Here is a 19,542-nt window from a genome sequence, read left to right on the forward strand (position 1 = left end):
AAAACGTACATCACCCCAGAGTACACTGAAGTGTACCCCTGCCTAATAGGGGTCAAAAATAATGACAGTGTTGCTCGCTGCACTGTTTGCAACAGTGACTTTTCTATTGCCCATGGTGGGTTAAATGACTGTAAAAGACATGTTGAGGTCAGTTTAACAGGTATCATTTGTTCATTAGCATGCTAACGTTACTTTAACTAGCTGGCTAGCTGCTAAGGAGCTGCTCTATTGATATCCCACATGATGAGGCCAAACTCCCTGTAGACTTGCTTAAAGTTGTAATAGAATAAACATGATAATATAATATAAGTACATATTTCAATGTCACATTTTTTGCATATACTCAACTTAGTTTACAGATTACACAAAATCGCTAAACAAAATATTACATACACCCTTGGAGGTTGAATTGGGTGGGGGGGGGTTGCTACCTCCCTGAAATGAGTTTCTGCGGGGTGGGATGTCTAAAAGGGGATCATGAGGGGAAACTTCTTAACTCAGTGAGTGGTGAGAGTGCAGAACAAGCTGCCAGTGCAAGTGGTGGATGTGATTTCGATTTCAACATTCGAGAGAAGTTGGATGGGTACGTGGATGGGAGGGGTATAGAGGGATATGGTGCAGGTGCAGATCAATGGGAGGCGGTTTAAATGAGTCACCGTGGATTGGATGGGCCAATGGGCCTGTTTCTGTGCTATAGTTTTCTATGACTCTAAACCTGCCTTTAGTTTTCCTCCATACAATTCCTATCACCAAATGTCACTACCTGATCACCACCTCTGTCTTCTAAGTCACTTCCTGCCGTTTCTGCTCCCTTCCTGCCTGACGACAACTCCCCACAGCAGGCTCACTGTTTTGCTCCAACCCAGTCATCAGACCAAACCTTCTGCTGTTGTTGGCTACAGGCAAGGAGGGTATATCTCACTAAATGACCACCTGCCCAGGCCTCCACACTGCTGCTTAACCTGTTGGAACCCTGTAGTATCTACCTACTCCTCTTACATCCAATTGCAACCGTAGTACCTTGAACTAAATTGTTAGAAGCTGGAGTTGGGTACATTATACATAGATGTAGTAATCAGGGAGACAGTAAGTTTCTTTGACTTCCCACGTCTTGCAAGAGGAGCATTCCACTGCTCTATCATTCTGCCTACACTGAATCAAGTACTAAAGATAAACAGGAAATAAAATCTTCCCTGTTCTTATCTACTCCTTCATTGTACATTCTTGCCAAAAGTTCATTTCCCTAGTCTGGCAATGGACTCTACACTTGCCTATACCTTCTTTTTATCGTCTGTTGTTAATTAGCTAATTAACCAATCAATGAACTTGCCTCTTTTAAACTCTCCTGATCTTTTTCCAATTCCTGGCAACTCCTTGAAAACTCAGTTAAAGTTATCAGACAAAACTTGCTCATGGTTTTCCAAATGCTCATAAATTCTATCCCTAAGAATCCTCTCCAATATGTTTTCTACCACTGATGTGATACTTGTCAGTCAGTAGTTTCCAGGATTATCCCAATTTCCCTTCTTGAATAGCAGAAAAGCCTTAGTTACTCACCAATGCTCTAATATCTTGCCAGTGGCTAGAATGGATGTCAAGATCTTGGTCAAAGCCCGAGAAATCTTCTCTCTTACCCTTTTCAACAACTATTGAATTAACCACTGTATTTGGTAAATTGGTTTATGTTTGTCAGATGTACCAAGGTACAGTGAAAAACCTGTCTTAGATACCATTCATACAGATCAATTGAGGTAGTACAAAGTACAACAATAGTAGAATGCAGAATGTTACAGTTACTGAGAAAGTGTAATGCAGGTAGACAGTAAGATGTAAGGTAGATTAAGGTCGAGGGAACTATTCAATACTCTTATAACAGCAGATAGAAACTGTCTTTGAGCCTGGTGCTAAGCACTTTAAGGCTTTTGTATCTTCTGCCCAGTGAGAGAGAGAAGAAGGAGAATGTCCAGTGTGGATGGTATCTTTGATGATGCTGGCTGCTATACTATGGCAGCAAGAAATGCGGATAAAATCCATGGAGGGAGGCTGGTTCCCTTGATGTGCTCAGCTACACCCACAGCTTTCTGCAGTTTCTTGTAGTCTTGGGCAGAGCGGTTGCCATTCCAAACCATGATGCATCTGATAGGATGCTTTCTATAGACTATCAGTAAAAATTGATGAGGGTCAAAGGGGACATGCCAAATTTGTTTGGCCTCTGAGGGAGTAGAGGCACTGTGAGCTTTACGGGCTGAGGTGTCAGTGAAGTTAGACAAGACAGGTGTTCACTCTTAGGAACCTGATGCTCTCAACCTTCTAAATTTTAGCACTGTTGTAAACAGGAGCATGTGTACTGCACCCCTTCCTGGACTTAATGACCAAATCTTTTGTTTTGCTGTCACTGAGGGAAATGTCCAAGGTTGATATCATGACACCATGTCCTAGGCTCTCTGTCTCCTTTCTGTACTCCAAATTACTGTTATTTGAGGTACTACTCATTATGATAGTATCATCTGCAAGTTTGTAGCTTGAGTTAGAACAAAATCTCACCACACAGTCATGTGTATTTAGTGAGAAGAGTAGGGGCTGAGGACGCAACCTTGTGGGGCACTAGTGTTGAGAATGATTGTGGTACTATTGCCTATTCATACTGATTGCTGTCTGTTGGTCAAGAAGTCAAGGATCCAGTTGCAAAGGGAGGTGTGGAGTCCCAGGTTTAGGAATTTGGAGCTGAGATTGCTTATAATTACAGTATTGAAGCTGAGCTATATTCAATAAACAATAGTTTAACATAAGTAGCTATACTGTCCAGATGCTCCAGGGATAAGTGAGGGGCAAAGGAGATGGCATCTGCCTTGAACCTTTTTGGTAGTAGGTGAGTTGCTGTAGATCAGGGTTGTTTGGGAGGTGTTTCGTGACCAGCCTATTGAAACGCTTCATGATGGTGAATGTCAGAGCCACTAGGTGGTAGTCATGAATGCACATTACCTTGTTTTCCTTAAGAACTGGGATGATAGTGGACTGATTGAAGCATGAACAGGTTAAAAAGGTCAGCAAATACCCTACCAGCTGATTGTGCTGGATCTACATGTCAGATGTTGGCTTGTCTAAAAACAGCTGCTTGTAATTAACCTTGCCTTGTTCCTGCTTAGTAGTATTGTAACTTGCCCTAATCTAATTTAATACTCTCCCACAAGGTCCATACTTATCTTAATAGCTGACTTAAAATTTAAGAAATTGTGAACATCATTCCCTAACAGTTCTCCAACTAAAAGGTCAGTCACCTGGTCAAGTTAATTTTCCAGTATCTGATCCAGTATTTTTCCTACTCTTGTTTGACTATTTACATTTTGATTTAAGTGACCCCCTGCATACATCAAACACTTTGGAAACCTCTTGTACTAAGTAGATCCCAGTGTATACTGGGAAGTCACCCATGACAACAACTCTGTTGTTTTTATACCGTTCCTGAATCTTCCTGCCTATCAGTTCCTCAATTCTCAGTGTCTATTGGGAGGTTTGTAGGATCGAACCTGGTCCCAGTATATCGATGCAGCTTTAAAAAAGGCAAGACAACGGCTATATTTCATTAAGAATTTGAGGAGATTTGTTTTGTCACCTAAAAAATTCAGAAATGTCTACAGATATACCGTGGAGAGCATTCTGACAGGCTGCATCACTGTCTGGTATGGGGGGTGGTTGCTAATGCACAGGATTGAAAGAAGCTACAGAAAGTAGTAAAACTACTCAGCTCCATCTTGGGTACTAGCCTCCGTAGTGTCCAAGATATCTTCAAAGAGCAGTGCTCAGAAGGGTGGTGTCCATCATTGTGGACCTCCATCACCGAGTACATGCCCTCTTCTCATTGTTACCATCAGGAAGGAGGTACGGAAACCTGAAGGCACAAACTCTGTGCGAGGAGGTTTATTTTGGTAGGTCAAATATGATGGCAGAATATAGTTATAATGGTAACACTTGGTAGCGTGGAAGATCAGAGGGATCTTGGGGTCCAAGTCTATAGGACACTCAAAGTTGCTGCGCAGGTTGACTGTGTGATTAAGAAAGCATATGGTTTACTGGCCTTCATCAACCTGGGATTGAGTTCAACAGCCGAGAGGTAATGTTATAGATATACAGGACCCCAGTCAGATCCCACTTGGAGTACTGTGCTCAGTTCTGGTCACCTTACTACAGGAAGGATGTGGAAACTGTAGAAAGGGTGCAGAGGAGATTCACAAGGATGTTACCTGGATTGGGGAGCATGCCTTATGAGAATAGGTTGAGTGAACTTGGCCTTTTCTCCTTGGAGCGACAGAGGATGAGAAATGACCTGATAGAGGTGTACATGATGAGAGGCACTGATTGTGTGGATAGTCAGAGGCTTGATCCCAGGGCTGAAATGGCTGACTGGAGAGGGCACAGTTTTAAGGTGATTGGAAGAAGGTACTGTACAGAGGAGATGTCAGGGGTGAGTTGTTTATGCAGAGAATAGTGAGTGTGTGGAATGGGCTGCCAGTGACAGTGGTGGAGGCGAATACAATAGGGTCTTTTAAGAGACTTTTGGATAGGTACATGGAGCTTAGAAAAATAGAGGCCTATGGGTAACCCTGGGTAATTTCTAAAGTAAGTACATGTTTGGTACAGCATTGTGGGCCAAAGGGCCTGTATTGTGCTGTAGGTTTTCTGTGTTTCTATGTTTCTAAACTCAGCGATTCAGGATCAGCTTCTTCTTTCGGATTTCTAAATGGACACTGAACCCATGAACACTACCTCACGTTTATTATTTCTGTTTTTGCACTATTTTTAATTTAACTATTTAATATGCATATATATACTTACTGTAATTGATTTACTTATTTTTTCCCTAAATTATCATGTATTGCATTTTATTGTTGCCACTAGGTTAACATATTTCATAGCATATGTTGACGATATTAAACCTGATTCTGATTCTAATTCTAATCTCATCAAAGTTGTTGCACCTTTCTTTTTCTTCAGTTTGACTCATCTGAATTAGTGATTGAATCCTCCATTATGTCCCATCTGAATGCAGTTGTGTTATTGTCTCATACTAAAAGTGGAACTGACCTTTTACCTCCCTTTCTATCTTTTCTAAACTTTGAGACCCTGGAGCATTAAGCATCCAGTCCTGTTCCTCCCTCTGTAATGGCCACAAAATAATAGTTTCATGAATTGTTCCACATTCTGAGTTCATCACTCTTACCCTTAATAATCCTGGTTTTAAAACAAGCACACGGCAATCATTTGCCCCATCATATCTATTATCTTACCCCTGACTGTCCTTCCTTACCAACTTGACATCTGTCTTCCTCTGTAGTCCTTCACTTTCTGACCTGATGCTCTGGTTTGTTTCTCATATTAGTTTAAACCTCCCAAGTAGCCCCAGCAAACCTCCTAGCCAGGATATTGGTTCCTTAGCAGCTGACATTTAACCTGCCCCTCCTGTATGGGTTGCCCCTGCCCCAAGAGCCTGATATCTTATCCCTGGCATCTAATACCACACATTCCTCTGTTCTATCTTTCTGTTCCTGCCCTACCAAGCACATGGCATCAGGAGAAATCTAGAGATTACAACCTTCACTATATATGTGGACCATTGTTAGAGTGGTCAGGTTTTGACTCATAGTAACGTAGAAACATAGAAAACCTACAGTACAATACAGGCCCTTCAGCCCACAAAGTTGTGCTGAACATGTCCTCACCTTAGAAATTACTAGCATTACCCATAGCCCTCTATTTTTTCTAAGCTCCATGTACCTATCTAAAAGTCTCTTAGAAGACCCTATCGTATCCACCTCCACCACCGTTGCCAGCAGCCCATTCCACACACTCACCACTCTCTGCGTAAACGACTCACCCCTGACATCTCCTCTGTACCTGCTCCCCAGCACCGTAAACCTGTGTCCTCTTGTGGCAACCATTTCAGCCTGGGAAAAAGCCTCTGACTATCCACACGATCAATACCTCTCATCATTTTATACACCTCTATCAGGTCACCTCTCATCCTATGTTGCTCCAAGGAGAAAAGGCCGAGTTCGCTCAATGTGTCTTCATATGGCATGCTCCCCAATCCAGGCAACATCCTTGTAAATCTCCGCTGCACCCTTTCTATAGTTTGCACATCCTTCCTGTAGTGAGGCAACCAGAACTGAGCACAGTACGCCAAGTGGGATCTGACCAGGGTCCTATATAGCTGCACCATTACCTTTCAGCTCCTAAATTCAATTCCATGATTGATGAGGCCAATGCACCGTATGCCTTCTTAACCACAGAGTCAACCTGCGCAGCTGCTTTGAGCGTCCTATGGACTCGGACCCCAAGATCTGGCTGATCCTCCACACTGCCAAGAATCTTACCATTAATACTATATTCTGCCATCATATTTGACCTACCAAAGTGAACCAATTCACACTTATCTGGATTGAACTCCATCTGCCACTTCTCAGACCAGTTTTGCATCCTATCAGTGTCCCGTTGTAACCTCTGACAGCCCTCCACACTATCCACAACACCCCCAACCTTTGTGTCATCAACAAACTTACTAACCCATCCCTCCACTTCCTCATCCAGGTCATTTATAAAGAATCACGAAGAGTAAGGGTCCCAGAACAGATCCCTGAGGCACACCACTGGTCACCAACCTCCAGCAGAATATGACCCGTCTACTACCATTCTTTGCCTTCTGTGGGCAAGCCAGTTCCAGATCCACAAAGCAATGTCCCCTTGGATCCCATGCCTCCTGACTTTTTCAATACGCCTTCGATGGGGTACCTTATCAAATTCCTTGCTGAAATCCATATACGTTACATCTACTGCTCTTCCTTCATCAATGTGTTTAGTCACATCTTCAAAAAATTCAATCAGGCTCATAAGGCACGACCTGCCATTGACAAAGCCATGCTCACTATTCCTAATCACATTATACCTCTCCAAATGTTCATAAATCCTGCCTCTCAGGATCTTCTCCATCAACTTACCAACCACTGAAGTAAGACTCACTCGTCTATAATTTCCTGGGCTATCTCTACTCCCTTTCTTGAATAAAGGAACAACATCCGCAACTCTCCAATCCTCCGGAACCTCTCCTGTCCCCATTGATGATGCAAACATCATCACCAGAGGCTCAGCAATCTCCTCCCTCATCTCCCACAGTAGCCTAAGGTACATCTCATCCAGTCCTGGCGACTTATCCAACTTGATGCTTTCCAAAATCTCCAGCACATCCTCTTCCTTAATATCTACATGCTCAAGCTTTTCAGTCCGCTGCAAGTCATCACTACAATCACCAAGATCCTTTTCTGTAGTGAATACTGAAGTAAAGTATTCATTAAGTACCTCTGCTATTTCCTCCGGTTCCATACACACTTTCCCACTGTCACACTTGATAGGTCCTATTCTTTCACGTCTTATCCTCTTGCTCTTCACATACTTGTAGAAAGCCTTGGGGTTTTCCTTAATCCTGTTCGCCAAAGCCTTCTGATGGCCCTTTCCGGCTCTCCTAATTTCCTCCTTAAGCTCCTTCCTGTTAGCCTTATAATCTTCTAGACCTCTAACATTACCTAGCTCTCTGAACCTTTCGTAAGCTTTTCTTTTCTTCTCGACTAGATTTATTACACCCTTTGTACACCACAGTTTCTGTCTCCTTCCATAACTTCCCTGTCTCATTGGAATGTACCTATGCAGAACTCCACACAAATATCCCCTGAACATTTGCCATATTTCTTCCGTACTTTTCCCTGAGATCATCTGTTCCTAATTTAAGCTTCCAATTTCCTGCCAGATAGCCTCATAATTCCCCTTACTCCAATTAAATGCTTTTCTAACTTGTCTGTTCCTCTCTCTCTCCAATGCTATTGTAAAGGAGATAGAACTATGGTTATTATCTTCAAAATGCTCTCCCACTGAGAGATCTGACACCTGACCAGGTTCATTTCTCAATACCAAATCAAGTACAGTCTCTCCTCTTGTAGGCTTATCTACATATTGTGTCAAGAAACCTTACTGAACACACCTAACAAATTCCACCCCATCTAAACCCCTTGCTCTAGGGAAATGCCAATCGATATTTGGGAAATTAAAATCTCCCATCACAACAACTCTGTTATTATTACACCTATCCAGGATCTGTTTCCCTATCTGCTCCTTGATATCCCTGTTACTATTGGGCGACCTATAAAAAATACCCAGTAAAGTTATTGACCCCTTCCTGTTCCTAATCTCCACCCACAGAGACTCCGTAAACAATCCCTCCATGATGTACACCTTTTCTGCAGCTGTGACACTATCTCTGATCAACAGTGCCGCACCCCCACCTCTTTTGCCTCCCTCCCTGTCCTTTCTGAAACATCTAAAACCCAGCACTTGAAGTAACCATTCCTGTCCCTGAGCCATCCAAGTAAGTCTCTGTAATGGCCACCACATCATAGCTCCAAGTACTGACCCACGCTGTAAGCTCATCGGCTTTGTTCACAATACCCCTTGCGTTAAAATAGACACATCTCAAACAGTCGGTCTGAGAGCATCCCTTCTCTATCTCCTGCCTATCCTCCCTCAGACACCTTCTCCAAGCTTTCCCCATTTGTGAGCTAGCCGCCTCTTCCCCAGTCTCTTCAGTTCGTTTCCCACCCCCCCCAACAATTCTTGTTTAAACTCTCCCCAGTAGCCAGCAAACCTCCCCGCCAGGATATTGGTCCCCCTGGGATTCAAGTGCAACCCGTTATTTTTGTATAGGTCACACCTGCCCCAAAAGAGGTCCCAATGATCCAGAAATATGAATCCCTGCCCCCTACTCCAATCCCTCAGCCATGCATTTATCCTCCACTTCATTCTATTCATATACTCACTGTTGCGTGGCATAGGCAGTAATCCCGAGATTACTACCTTTGCAGTTCTGCTTCTCAACTTCTTTCCTAATTCTCTGTAGTCTGTCTTCAGGACCTTTTCCCTTTTCCTACCTATGTCATTGGTACCAATATGTACGACGACCTCTGGCTGTTCTCCCTCCCACTGCAGGATATCGTGGATGTGATCTGAAACATCCTTATCACTATTGCCTTCCTCTTCCTTTCCCTACCCTTCTGAGCCACAGGGCCAGACTGTGCCAGAGGCACGGCCACTGTTGCTTCCCCCAGGTAGGCTGTCCCCCCCAATAGTACTTAAACAGGAGTACTTATTGTCAAGACGTACAGCCACAGGGGTACTCTCTAGTACCTGACTCTTCCCCTTCCCTCTCCTGACTGTTACACACTTGTCTGTCTCCCGTGGCCCCAGTGTGACCACCTGCCTATAACTCCAGAGGAAGGTCATCGAGCTGCATCTCCAGTTCCCTAACGCGGTCCCTTAGGAGCTGCAGCTTGACACACCGGGTGCAGATATGGCCATCCGGGAGGCTGGGAGACTCCAGGACCTCCCAAATCTGACACCGAGCACAGAAAACCGGCCTCACACACGTACTACTTCCTTTCCGCAATTAACACAGGTAAAACGACCTTGCCTCGATACCACCTAAGCCTGTTGAGCCAAAGCCCTATCATTTTGCTACCTCTCACTCTGCTGCCTGCTCCAAACGCTGCCCGCTGGATATGACAATTGCCTTTTTAAACTTTTCCTGCTCTACTGGCTGACATCACTTGCCTGCACAGTCTTGCCTATCTTTACCCCGAGTAGTAAAATGCCTTCGTTCCTGAAATCCTTAGCTGTTCCACTCGCAGCCTTCTTGCTCAACAGGCTTTGGCAAGAACAAGTAGAGGCTAAAGGTGTGGAGTGTTTTAAAAGCATTTAGTTGATTGTAGAACTTGAGCTCAAGAAGTTAGAGCCTAACGTATAACAAATGTAGGCAGGATGCTAGTTAAGGCATTGGAATGCTTCTCCTGTAAGTTGTGGGATTGCAAAGTACCTAACAATCTCCCTAATCACTACATCTACATCTTCAGCTCCTGGCTGCCAAGGTCAAGGAACTGGAACTGGAGCTGGATGTACTCAGGACCATCCGGAAGGTTGAAAATCTCAAAGATAAGACTCTGACTGAGGTGGTCACACCCAGAGTTCAGGCTTCAGGTAGTAGATGGGTGACCACCAGGGGAAGTAAGGGGAGTAAGCAGTTACGACATGGAGTCCTTGAAAGTGAGTCCATAGGTTGTAGGAACGTTTCAATGATAGGGCAAGTGAAGTTGAGTGAAGTATCCTCTTTGGTTTAAGAGCCTGATGGCTGAAGGGTAATAACTGTTTCTGAACCTGGTGGCGTGAGTCCTGAGGCTTCTGTACCTTCTTCCTGATGGCAGCACTGAGAAGAGAGCATGTCCTGGGTGGTGGGGGTCCCTGATGATGGATGCTACTTTCCTGCGACAGAGTTTCATGTAGATGTGCTCAATGGTCGGGTAGGCTGTATCCACTACTTTTTGCAGGATTTTTCATTCAGGTGTTTCTAAACTGTGATGCAGCCAGTCAATGTACTCTCCACTTCACATCTGTAGAAGTTTGGCAAAGACTTAAATATCATGCTGAATCTTCGCAAGCTCCTAAAAAAGTAGAGGCACTGCCGTGCTTTCTTTGTAATTGTACTTACATGCTGAATCCGTGACAGTTCTCAAATAATAACACCTAGGAATTTAAAGTTGCTGACCTTATCCACCTCTGATCTTCCAATGAGAATGGGCTCATGGACCTCTGTTTCCTTCTCCTGAAGTCAATAACCAGCTCCTTGGTCTTGCTGACTGACGTTGAATAAGAGGTTGTTGTTATGGCACTGCTCAGACAGATTTTCATTCTCCCTCCTATATGCTGATTCATCATCACCTTTGATTCGGCCTATGACAGCGGTCTTGTCGGCAAACACGAATATGGCATTGGAGCTGCGCTTGCCACACAATCAGTTGCTTCGTTAATATAAACTGGGTCCTTTTGAGTGCAAGAGGTTTAGAAGGGGCAGAATTTGTTAGGTGCGTCCGGGGGGGGGGGGGGTTCCTTAACTCAACATGTAGATAGTCCAACAGGAGGGGGTTGTACTGGGCTGTTGAGTAATGAGCTACTGAGGTTGGGTGGGACTCCAACTAGAGGTTATGGGTTAATTGAATAGAATTGAATTGAATTTGTTACTTACATCCTCCATATACACGAGGAGAAAAAATCTTTATGTTACATCTCTGTCTAAATGTGTAATGAGCAATTTATAGTAATTTATAATAAATATTATGTACAACAAAACAGTCAACATAACATAGAAATACAATTGTATTAGCATGATTTAATCAGTCTGATGGCCTGGTGGAAGAAGCTGTCCCAGAGCCTGTTGGTCCTGGCTTTTATGCTGCAGTACCATTTTCCAGATGGTAGCAGCTGGAACAGTTTCTGGTTGGGGTGACTTGGGTCTCCAGTGATACTTTGGCCCCTTTTTACACACCTGTCTTTGTAAATGTCCTGAATAGTGGGAGGTTCACATCTACAGATGCGCTGGGCTGTCCGCACCACTCTCTGTGGAATTACAGTTCCCTTACCAGGCAGTGATGCAGCCAGTCAGGATGCTCTCAATTGTGCCCCTGTAGAAAGTTCTTAGGATTTGGGGGCCCATACCAAACTTCTTCAACTGTCTAAGGCAAAAGAGGTGCTGTTGTGCCTTTTTCACCACACAACCGGTATGTACAGACCACGTGAGGTCCTCGGTGATGTGAACATCAAGGAACTTAAAGCTGATCACCCTCTCAACCCAAGATCCATTGATTTCAATAGCGTCTAGCCTGTCTCTATTCCTCCTGTAGTCCACAACCAGCACTTTTGTTTTTACGACATTGAGGGAGAGGTTGTTTTCTTAACACCACTGTGTCAGGGTGATGACTTCTTCTCTGTAGGTTGCCTCATTATTATTTGAGACTAGGCCAATCAATGCAGTATCGTCAGTAAATTAACAGTTTGGAGCTGTGGGTGGAGCTATGAGAAGTCAATGTTCATGCCATCAGGTTGGAGGCTACCCAGACGGAATATAAGGTGTTGTTCCTCCAAAATGAGTGTGCTTTCATCTTGACAGTAGAGGAGGATGTGGATAGACATATCAGAATGGGAATGGGACGTTGAATTAAAATGTGGAATTCTCTAACTTTCGTTAATGCCCCACCTCCCCTTCGTACCCCATCCCTTATTTATTTATTATTATTTTCTCTCTCTTTTTTTCTCCCTCTGTCCCTCTCACTATAACTCCTTGCCCATCCTCTGGGCTCCCCCCCTTTCTTTTTCCCTAGGCCTCCTGTCCCATGATCCTCTCCCTTCGCCAGCCTCGTATCCCTTTTGCCAATCAACTTTCCAGCTCTTAGATCCATCCCTCCTCCTCCTGTCTTCTCCTATCATTTCAGATCTCCCCTTCCCCCTTACACTTTCAAATCTCTTATTATCTTTTCTTTCAGTTAGTCCTGATGAAGGGTCTCAGCCCGAAACGTCAACTGTACCTCTTCCTATGGATGCTGCCTGGCCTGCTGCATTCATCAGCATTTTTTGTGTGTGTTGCTTGAACTTCCAGCATCTGCAGATTTTCTCGTGTTTGCGTGTAAATGAACCTGCCAGTTGTTCCGCGCACACTCTTAGTACCCACCTTGGGATGCCATCCGGTCCCACAGCCTTGCGACTGTCCACCCGTTGGAAACACCTCAGTACTTCAGCCTCAGAGATGACCAAGCTGTAGGACTCTTTGGCAGCCCTCCTCAGGGCTCAGTGTTGGCATCATTGAATCGAGCATAAAAAAGATTTAGCTCATCTAGGAGAGAGGCAGCAATGGTAGACACACTATTTTCTTTAGCTTTGAAGTCTGCGATGGTGAGCAGACCTTGCCATAAGCTGTGTGTGTTTGTGGAGAGTTGTGTCTGGATCTTCTCCCTGTATTGTCATTTTGCTGCCTTGATGACTTTGCGCAGATCATAGCTGTATTTCTTGGGTTCCTGTTGGTTACCGGCAACGTAAGCTCTGTGTCGCGCAGTACGTGCTGCTCGCTTGGAACTGTAGATCCAAGGTTTCTGGTTTGGATAGACCCTGACCGATTTCTGGGGGACAATATCCTCGATGCTCTTCCAGATGAATCTTGTGACCCCTTTCATGAACTTGGAGACATCCTCATCAGTTGACATCATCAGAGCAGTCCTGTAGTATGGAGGCCGATTGGTCGGACCAACACTGGACGGTCTTAACTATGGCCGCCTCTTGTTTCAGCTTCTGCCTGTACCTTGGCAGCAGCAAGATGGAGGAGTGATCTGACTTTCCAAAGGGCAGGCAGAGGAGCGCTTTGTAAGCGTTGCGGAAGGGAGAGTAGCAGTGGTCGAGTATGCTATCTCCCCCTGTGCTCACCTGAATGTGTTGACAAAACTTTGGAGAGACTTTAGTCAGTGACGCTTGATTAAAGTCACCGGTGACGATGAAGGCAGCCTCTGGATGTGCAGTCTCTAGGGTGCTGATGGTCTCGTACAGTTCCATGAGAACCAGGTCAGTATTAGCCTGTGGTGGAATATACTCCGCTGTGATAATAACAGCTGTGAACCCCCTGGGCAGCCAGAAAGATCTACACAGCAGCACAAGGTACTCCAGATCTGGGGAACAAAACGATTTGACAGCATGCGCATTCGGAGGGTTGCACCACGCATTGTTGACCATGAAGCACACCGCACCTCAGTTACTCCTCCCAGAGAGGTTTTTTCACCTGTCCGCCTGGAACAGGGAGAACCCAGAGGGCTCGATGGCATGATCAGGTATCTCCTCCATCAACCAGGTCTCCATGAAGCATAAAACGTTACATTCCTTTTTTTTTCCTGCTGATAGGAGATTCTGTCTCTCAGTTCGCACAGCTTATTGTCCAGGGACTAAATGTTAGCCAGGAGTCTGCTAGGGAGTGGCGGCTGATTAGCATGCTGTCTCAACCTCACCAGGACGCCGGCCCTGCTCCCTTATCTCCAGCCACTTCAGAGGTAGCGGCAGTGTAATAAATGAGCCTCCCATGGATCACGCAAGCAGGGGTTCCCATTGTAGAAAAGGCGGCACGTAGTGGGTAAATGGCATCTTCCTGATGTTCAGATGAGTCAGTCTATCATACCTGATGTGACTATCAGCTACTTGAACAAGAAATGCAAAGGAAGTCGCAGAAATTAGCAGTATACTGTGAAGTTGGAAAGGAGCTCGCAACATGGCCGTTGTACATGTCGCCATCTTATCAAAGGGTGAAAGGTGAAAAGTTTAAGGGGAAACATTAGGGAAAACCTCTTTGCTTAGTGTCATGAGAGTGTGGAATGAGCTGCCAGTGCGAGTGGTGCATGCGAGCGTGATTTCAACGTTTATGAGAAGTTTGGAGAGGTACATGGAAGGTAGGAATATGAAGGGCTAAGTTCCTGGTCCCGATTGATGGGAGTAGGCAGTTTAAGTTGTCCAGCATGGGCTAGATAAGCCGAAGGGTCTGTTTCTGTGCTTTACTTTCCTACGACTCTATGACTATGGGCCAAGGATCCAGTTGCAGAGGGCTGTACAGAGGCACAGGTGTTGAAGTTTGTTGAGGATACAGGATACATGAACACTGAGTTATAATCAATAAACACCAGGTGGTTCAAGTCCAAGTGGAGAGCTGGTGGAATTGCATCCCCGTTCGATCTATTGTGGTGTTAGGCAAACTGCAGAAGGCCCAGGTCCTTGCTTAGGCAAAAGTTGATTCCGGCCATGAACAGCATCTCAAAGCACTTCATCACAGTAGATGTGAGTGCACCTTGGCAATAGTCATTGAGCAGCTCACCTTGCTCTTCCATCCCCCACCGTTGAGGTCAGCAGTCACCTCCAATGGCTCAAGGATCAGAGACATACATTTTATTACAGTGTGGATGTGAGGAAACATTTTTAGGGAGTGGGTGCTTGTTCCCTGAAACCCATTCACAGAAAAAGTAATGGGAATGGTTGTTGAGATCTTTCAAAAGGTAATTGGATAGTCACTGGAAGAAAAATTCACTTAGATTATGAGACAAAATATTTCCCATACAAAACAATGTTTACTGCTCATAACAGTCCCTGACTTTCATGGTGAGCCTAAATCCTGTCTCTCAGAATCTCATGCTGCAACTTCCCTGTCATTGATGCAAGGATTGCCTACGAACGGTTTCCACCCTACTGCCCTTTTCCAACAAGGAACAACGTTAACTGTCCTCCAATCTTCTGGCACCTTAACCATGGTTAATTAAGAAGCCGCAATCCCAACAGTCTCCTTCTATACTTCCTTTAGCATCCTATGAAAGATTCTGTCAGGTCCTGGGAATTTATCAAAGTTATTATGCTGTAATGTTTCTAGCACTTCCTCCTTTCCGATACAGATGTCCTAATGAATATCAGTGTATTCCATCTCCATTTACCTCTCCAGCCTCCTTGTCTTTCTCCCTGATGAATAGTGATGAGAAGTATTAATTTAGGACTTTGGTCTTATCCTCTTGCTCCACGCATCTATCCCTTCCTTAGCCACCCTCTTGTTTCTAATATACTTATAAAAGATTTTTGGACATTTCTTAATTCTACTTGCAAAGTCTTTTCATGGGCCCTTTTTACCCTCCTTATTTCTTTCTTGATTTTTCTCCCTTGGCTTCTTAAACCTCAAATAACTCGTTCAATATCATTTTCTTGTATGTTGCATATGTATTTTTCCCTGATCAAATCCACAATATCCTTTGTCATTCAAGGTTTCCAAAGCTTTCTATCAGCTTCATAACTTTATCCCGAGGCAAGAATGACACTGAAGTTCATTGTGGAAATATTGAAAATATATTTTAGTGCAATCCACTTCCTACCAGAGTAATGAGGTTGTTATGGTGTCTAAAGACGAAAAAAAAGACACTGGGCTAACTGCAGTAAAGTCATCGACCAGTAGGTGGGAGCTAGTGTATCACAACTACCTTGATACATTCTTTGATTGTATTCTCTGCTGAAAATCACTAGTACATTCAAGAAAACAGAACTACCTTTTTTTTTCTTTCTGACTGTAAATGCAAGCAATAAACAATGAAATCAGAAATGTTTAAAATGTGGATAAATTGATTTTGTCTCTCAAAGGATATATCACTGTCACCATTTGATGCCTGTTGAGAATTATAAGCATCCCTACTTTTTAAATGACCTGAACATACTATTTCATATTATTGAAAGCATCTTTCTTTTCTGCAGTTATTTATATAATTAGAACAAGCATTCCTCTTCACAGATGGTGTACTTTTTAAAAGTAGCATTCAATAATTCATTATTATAATCTGGATGAAGAATTGGTAATTAGCAGACCATATTAACTGGCTACAAATATATCGGTATTTATTTAAATTGTTATGCAACCTTCATATCGTGATCATTGCAAGAAGCAATCATAAGATATTTTACCAGCTGAATAATGTGAATAATTACTATAGTTGATGACTCTGCTTCTATTAATTACTTGTGGTTGGCAGATATGCCAGTGCTCATTTTCCAACTTCTGTATCGCAACAGTCTTTGTTTGATATTATCATTTTATATACACTGTGTTTCAGCAAAAATAATATTTTTCTGAATTACATTAGTACTATGGAAGGCATGGCTTCATTGAATTATATCTGTGTTTAAATGTATGTCAATAATGGATTTGGCTTAGCTTTTCTATATAGATCTGAGTAAACTGGAAGATGTTTCTTAAAGATCAAAGCCACCTAGAAATTTAGTTTATGTGGGATATACTGTATGAACAAGTGATAATTTTATTTATCTCAGATATATTTAATATAAGATAGTCAAAACTAGCACTGAGCAGAACACATTTATTGTAGTGAGACCATAAAACTATCATATGAGAAAGATAATTGCCGATCTCCACCTGGGAAAGAAGTAATTGCACTAAGTAGTAAAATTTTAATTGCATCAGAGTAAAAAGGTAAATTACAGTTTAACTCCAGATGTGATATCAGAGGTTGTGAGATTCAGTGTACTGTAGTTGCAAATCTTCATGTAAAATACAATATTTTTACCCTTACAAAGTGATTGAACTATCTGAATTCATATTGTAATAACATAATTAGATTTAAAACAGTTACTTACAATTTCTTTTTCATTCCTGGTTTTCATAGACCCAAATCATCTTTCAAACTGGCCAATGGAACATGTAGCCAAAAATTCTTTCTCAAAATTCATGGACAGATTAAGTGTGGAGATGGAAAATGTTTCTCTTTGGTGTGGCAGACACATTGGATATGGGCATAAAAAATCATTGGTACAATTATTGGGCTCCGGACTATGTAAAGTCAATACCAAGGCAGGAAAAGAAGGATGTCAGGTCACTATGCCAATAAAGGTAATGATGAAAATGCAGCAACTTCTTGATGAACTCTTTTACCTATCAATTTGAGCTTCCTGATCTTTTCTGTTTTACATTTATCAACTTTGTCCTTGATATGCAGAAGTGATTTCATTTTCAAAAGAATAATGAGATTGTTGCTAGCGCAGTACAGTTGTACAGCCATTGGTGCTGCTGTTGTATAGCTCCAGCATCCCGAGTTTGATCCTGATCTTTGGTGCTGCTTGCGTGGAGTCTGCAAATTCTCACTCTGTGCTCACGTGTTTCCCTCGAGTGTTTTGCTTTTCTTGCACATTTCAAAGACTAGGTATTTGTTAACTGGTTGTTGTAAATTAGCCTTTAGTTTCGATTAGTGGGAAAAGAATCAAAGGGAAATTGATGAGCATTCTGTTGTTTCAAAGTTCCAAAGCAGATTGGCAAGGATCAGGTTAAGTAGTTTTTTTTGTCATTCTGTTATCTCAGCAGCCATTAGCATGCCATGCAGTCATGTCCTTCAGGATTCAGTCAGCACTGCCAGTAGTAGAATTAAAATATGTTCTGATTATTTTAATAATTTATGTTACAGAATGCTGATTTAAAGAAATTCCAGTAAAGAAATTGGCAAATTGGCCCTTTGCATCCACTGGGGTAATTTACTTTAATACAAGCTCCCCCAATTATAGAATTATAAAAGTGTGGAATTTGAAGCATATTCTTTTGTTCCAACTTATATATGACTTACATTACAAGACCTATCACTTTAGTTTGTGATGCACTCTCTATAGTGCAAATAGAAATATTTATTCAGGATGTTGAATTCCTTTTAACCTAGACTATCTTTTTTAATTATGGCTGGCTATTACTCAGAGAAGAAAATTATTGGCAAGGTAGACTACTGATTTATCTGTGATAAAATTGTACAAAATACATTTTAAGGAGATTGTTTTGATTTATTAGAATCTTGCAAGATTTCAGAAGGCATCTTATATGAATTAAAATTTAACACTAAATTATTGGAAATTGACATTTGTAACATTTAGAAAACTTTTCCTCCTTTGCCAGCAATGTGTGGAAGTATTGAAGAAACAGATCCTTGAGTTTACTCAGAGGTTGCATGCCGCTGAAGTAGAACGACGTTCATTGCGTTTGGAACTCGCCCAACTCAAAAGTTATCTGAGTGACTTGAAAAGAGAAACAGGAAAAGCTTACAACCTGGAACAGCAGCTGAATAACCTCAAGCAATCACTGAAGGTGAACATGTCCTATTCTGTGCATTATTCTATTTCCTTACAATTCCTTACAATTTCAATGTGCAATCTTTTCCTTTTCCGGGCGATTGCCCAAGGTTCCATTATTGAATTCTCATAAATGTTTAAGTGATATAAAAAAAGTCTTTTTGTTGGCATGAAGTTATTTTTACCTCTGATTTTACCCCATTTGTTGGTACAAAACAAACTTATTTGACAGAAAGGTTTATTCGAAAGCCAAAGAAGAAATACATTGGATAGAACGTTAACAGATTACTTTGAGTTTTAAGTGTAGGTTTAATAGGAGCAAGCATCAGTAACATAGTGTCAATATATAGAATTTATATAAGTTTTCAGCACACATTCAAGGAAGGCATATTTATCTGTATAACAAAGATTATTAATAAAATGAACTACTTGGACTTTCATGTAATAATTGTTGGAGGTGAATTATCTCAGTTCTGGCTTATTATGGGTTTGCCTCAGAGCACCAACCATCTTCATTTGTAAAACAAAAGTCAGGAATGGAATGAAATGTTCTCCACTTGTTTAAATGAATTCAGCTCTAACGTCACTTAAGAAGCCTGACAAACCAGGCCTCTTGATTGGCGTATTAAACCCTTCATCACTGGGATAACCTAGCTGCATCCTGGGATGGGTAGCAAGTCCTGCTTTTGCAGCAGCTTTTTTATTCATCCTGTGAACGGATGACATAATTTCAGCAGTTTTATAAAACCATGAATGCCCCTGTATATGGTGTATATTATACCTTGAACATACATTTATATTTTATTAAGTGAAAATTCCATTAGATTGAGCACAACCATTTCCTTGATAAGCTTTAGAATGATACTATGAATATTGAGAGCAATCAACTTAACTAATGCTGATACCTTCACAGTTATTGGTTTCTGATGACTGTTTTAGGAGTAAGTTTAAAATTAATAGCTAAGTGTCAATGGAGAAGATTTCCTTCCTTAAAAGATGTTA

At 42.3% G+C, this 19,542-nt stretch overlaps 1 protein-coding gene across 3 annotated transcripts in view; it reads left to right on the forward strand.

Annotated features, from left to right (window-relative positions):
- The window catches only part of LOC134346982 (coiled-coil domain-containing protein 171-like), a 474,163-nt gene that overhangs the window by 228,906 nt on the left and 225,715 nt on the right, over positions 1-19,542 (forward strand). For all 3 annotated transcript variants that reach the window (XM_063048911.1, XM_063048912.1, XM_063048913.1), the window contains exons 18-19: positions 17,100-17,323; positions 18,368-18,556. In XM_063048911.1, coding sequence (XP_062904981.1) covers positions 17,100-17,323; positions 18,368-18,556 — 413 coding nt within the window. The remainder of the gene's footprint in view (positions 1-17,099; positions 17,324-18,367; positions 18,557-19,542) is intronic.

The sequence above is a fragment of the Mobula hypostoma genome, chromosome 5 (genome assembly GCF_963921235.1).
Source record: "Mobula hypostoma chromosome 5, sMobHyp1.1, whole genome shotgun sequence".
In the NCBI taxonomy this organism is placed as follows: domain Eukaryota; kingdom Metazoa; phylum Chordata; class Chondrichthyes; order Myliobatiformes; family Myliobatidae; genus Mobula; species Mobula hypostoma.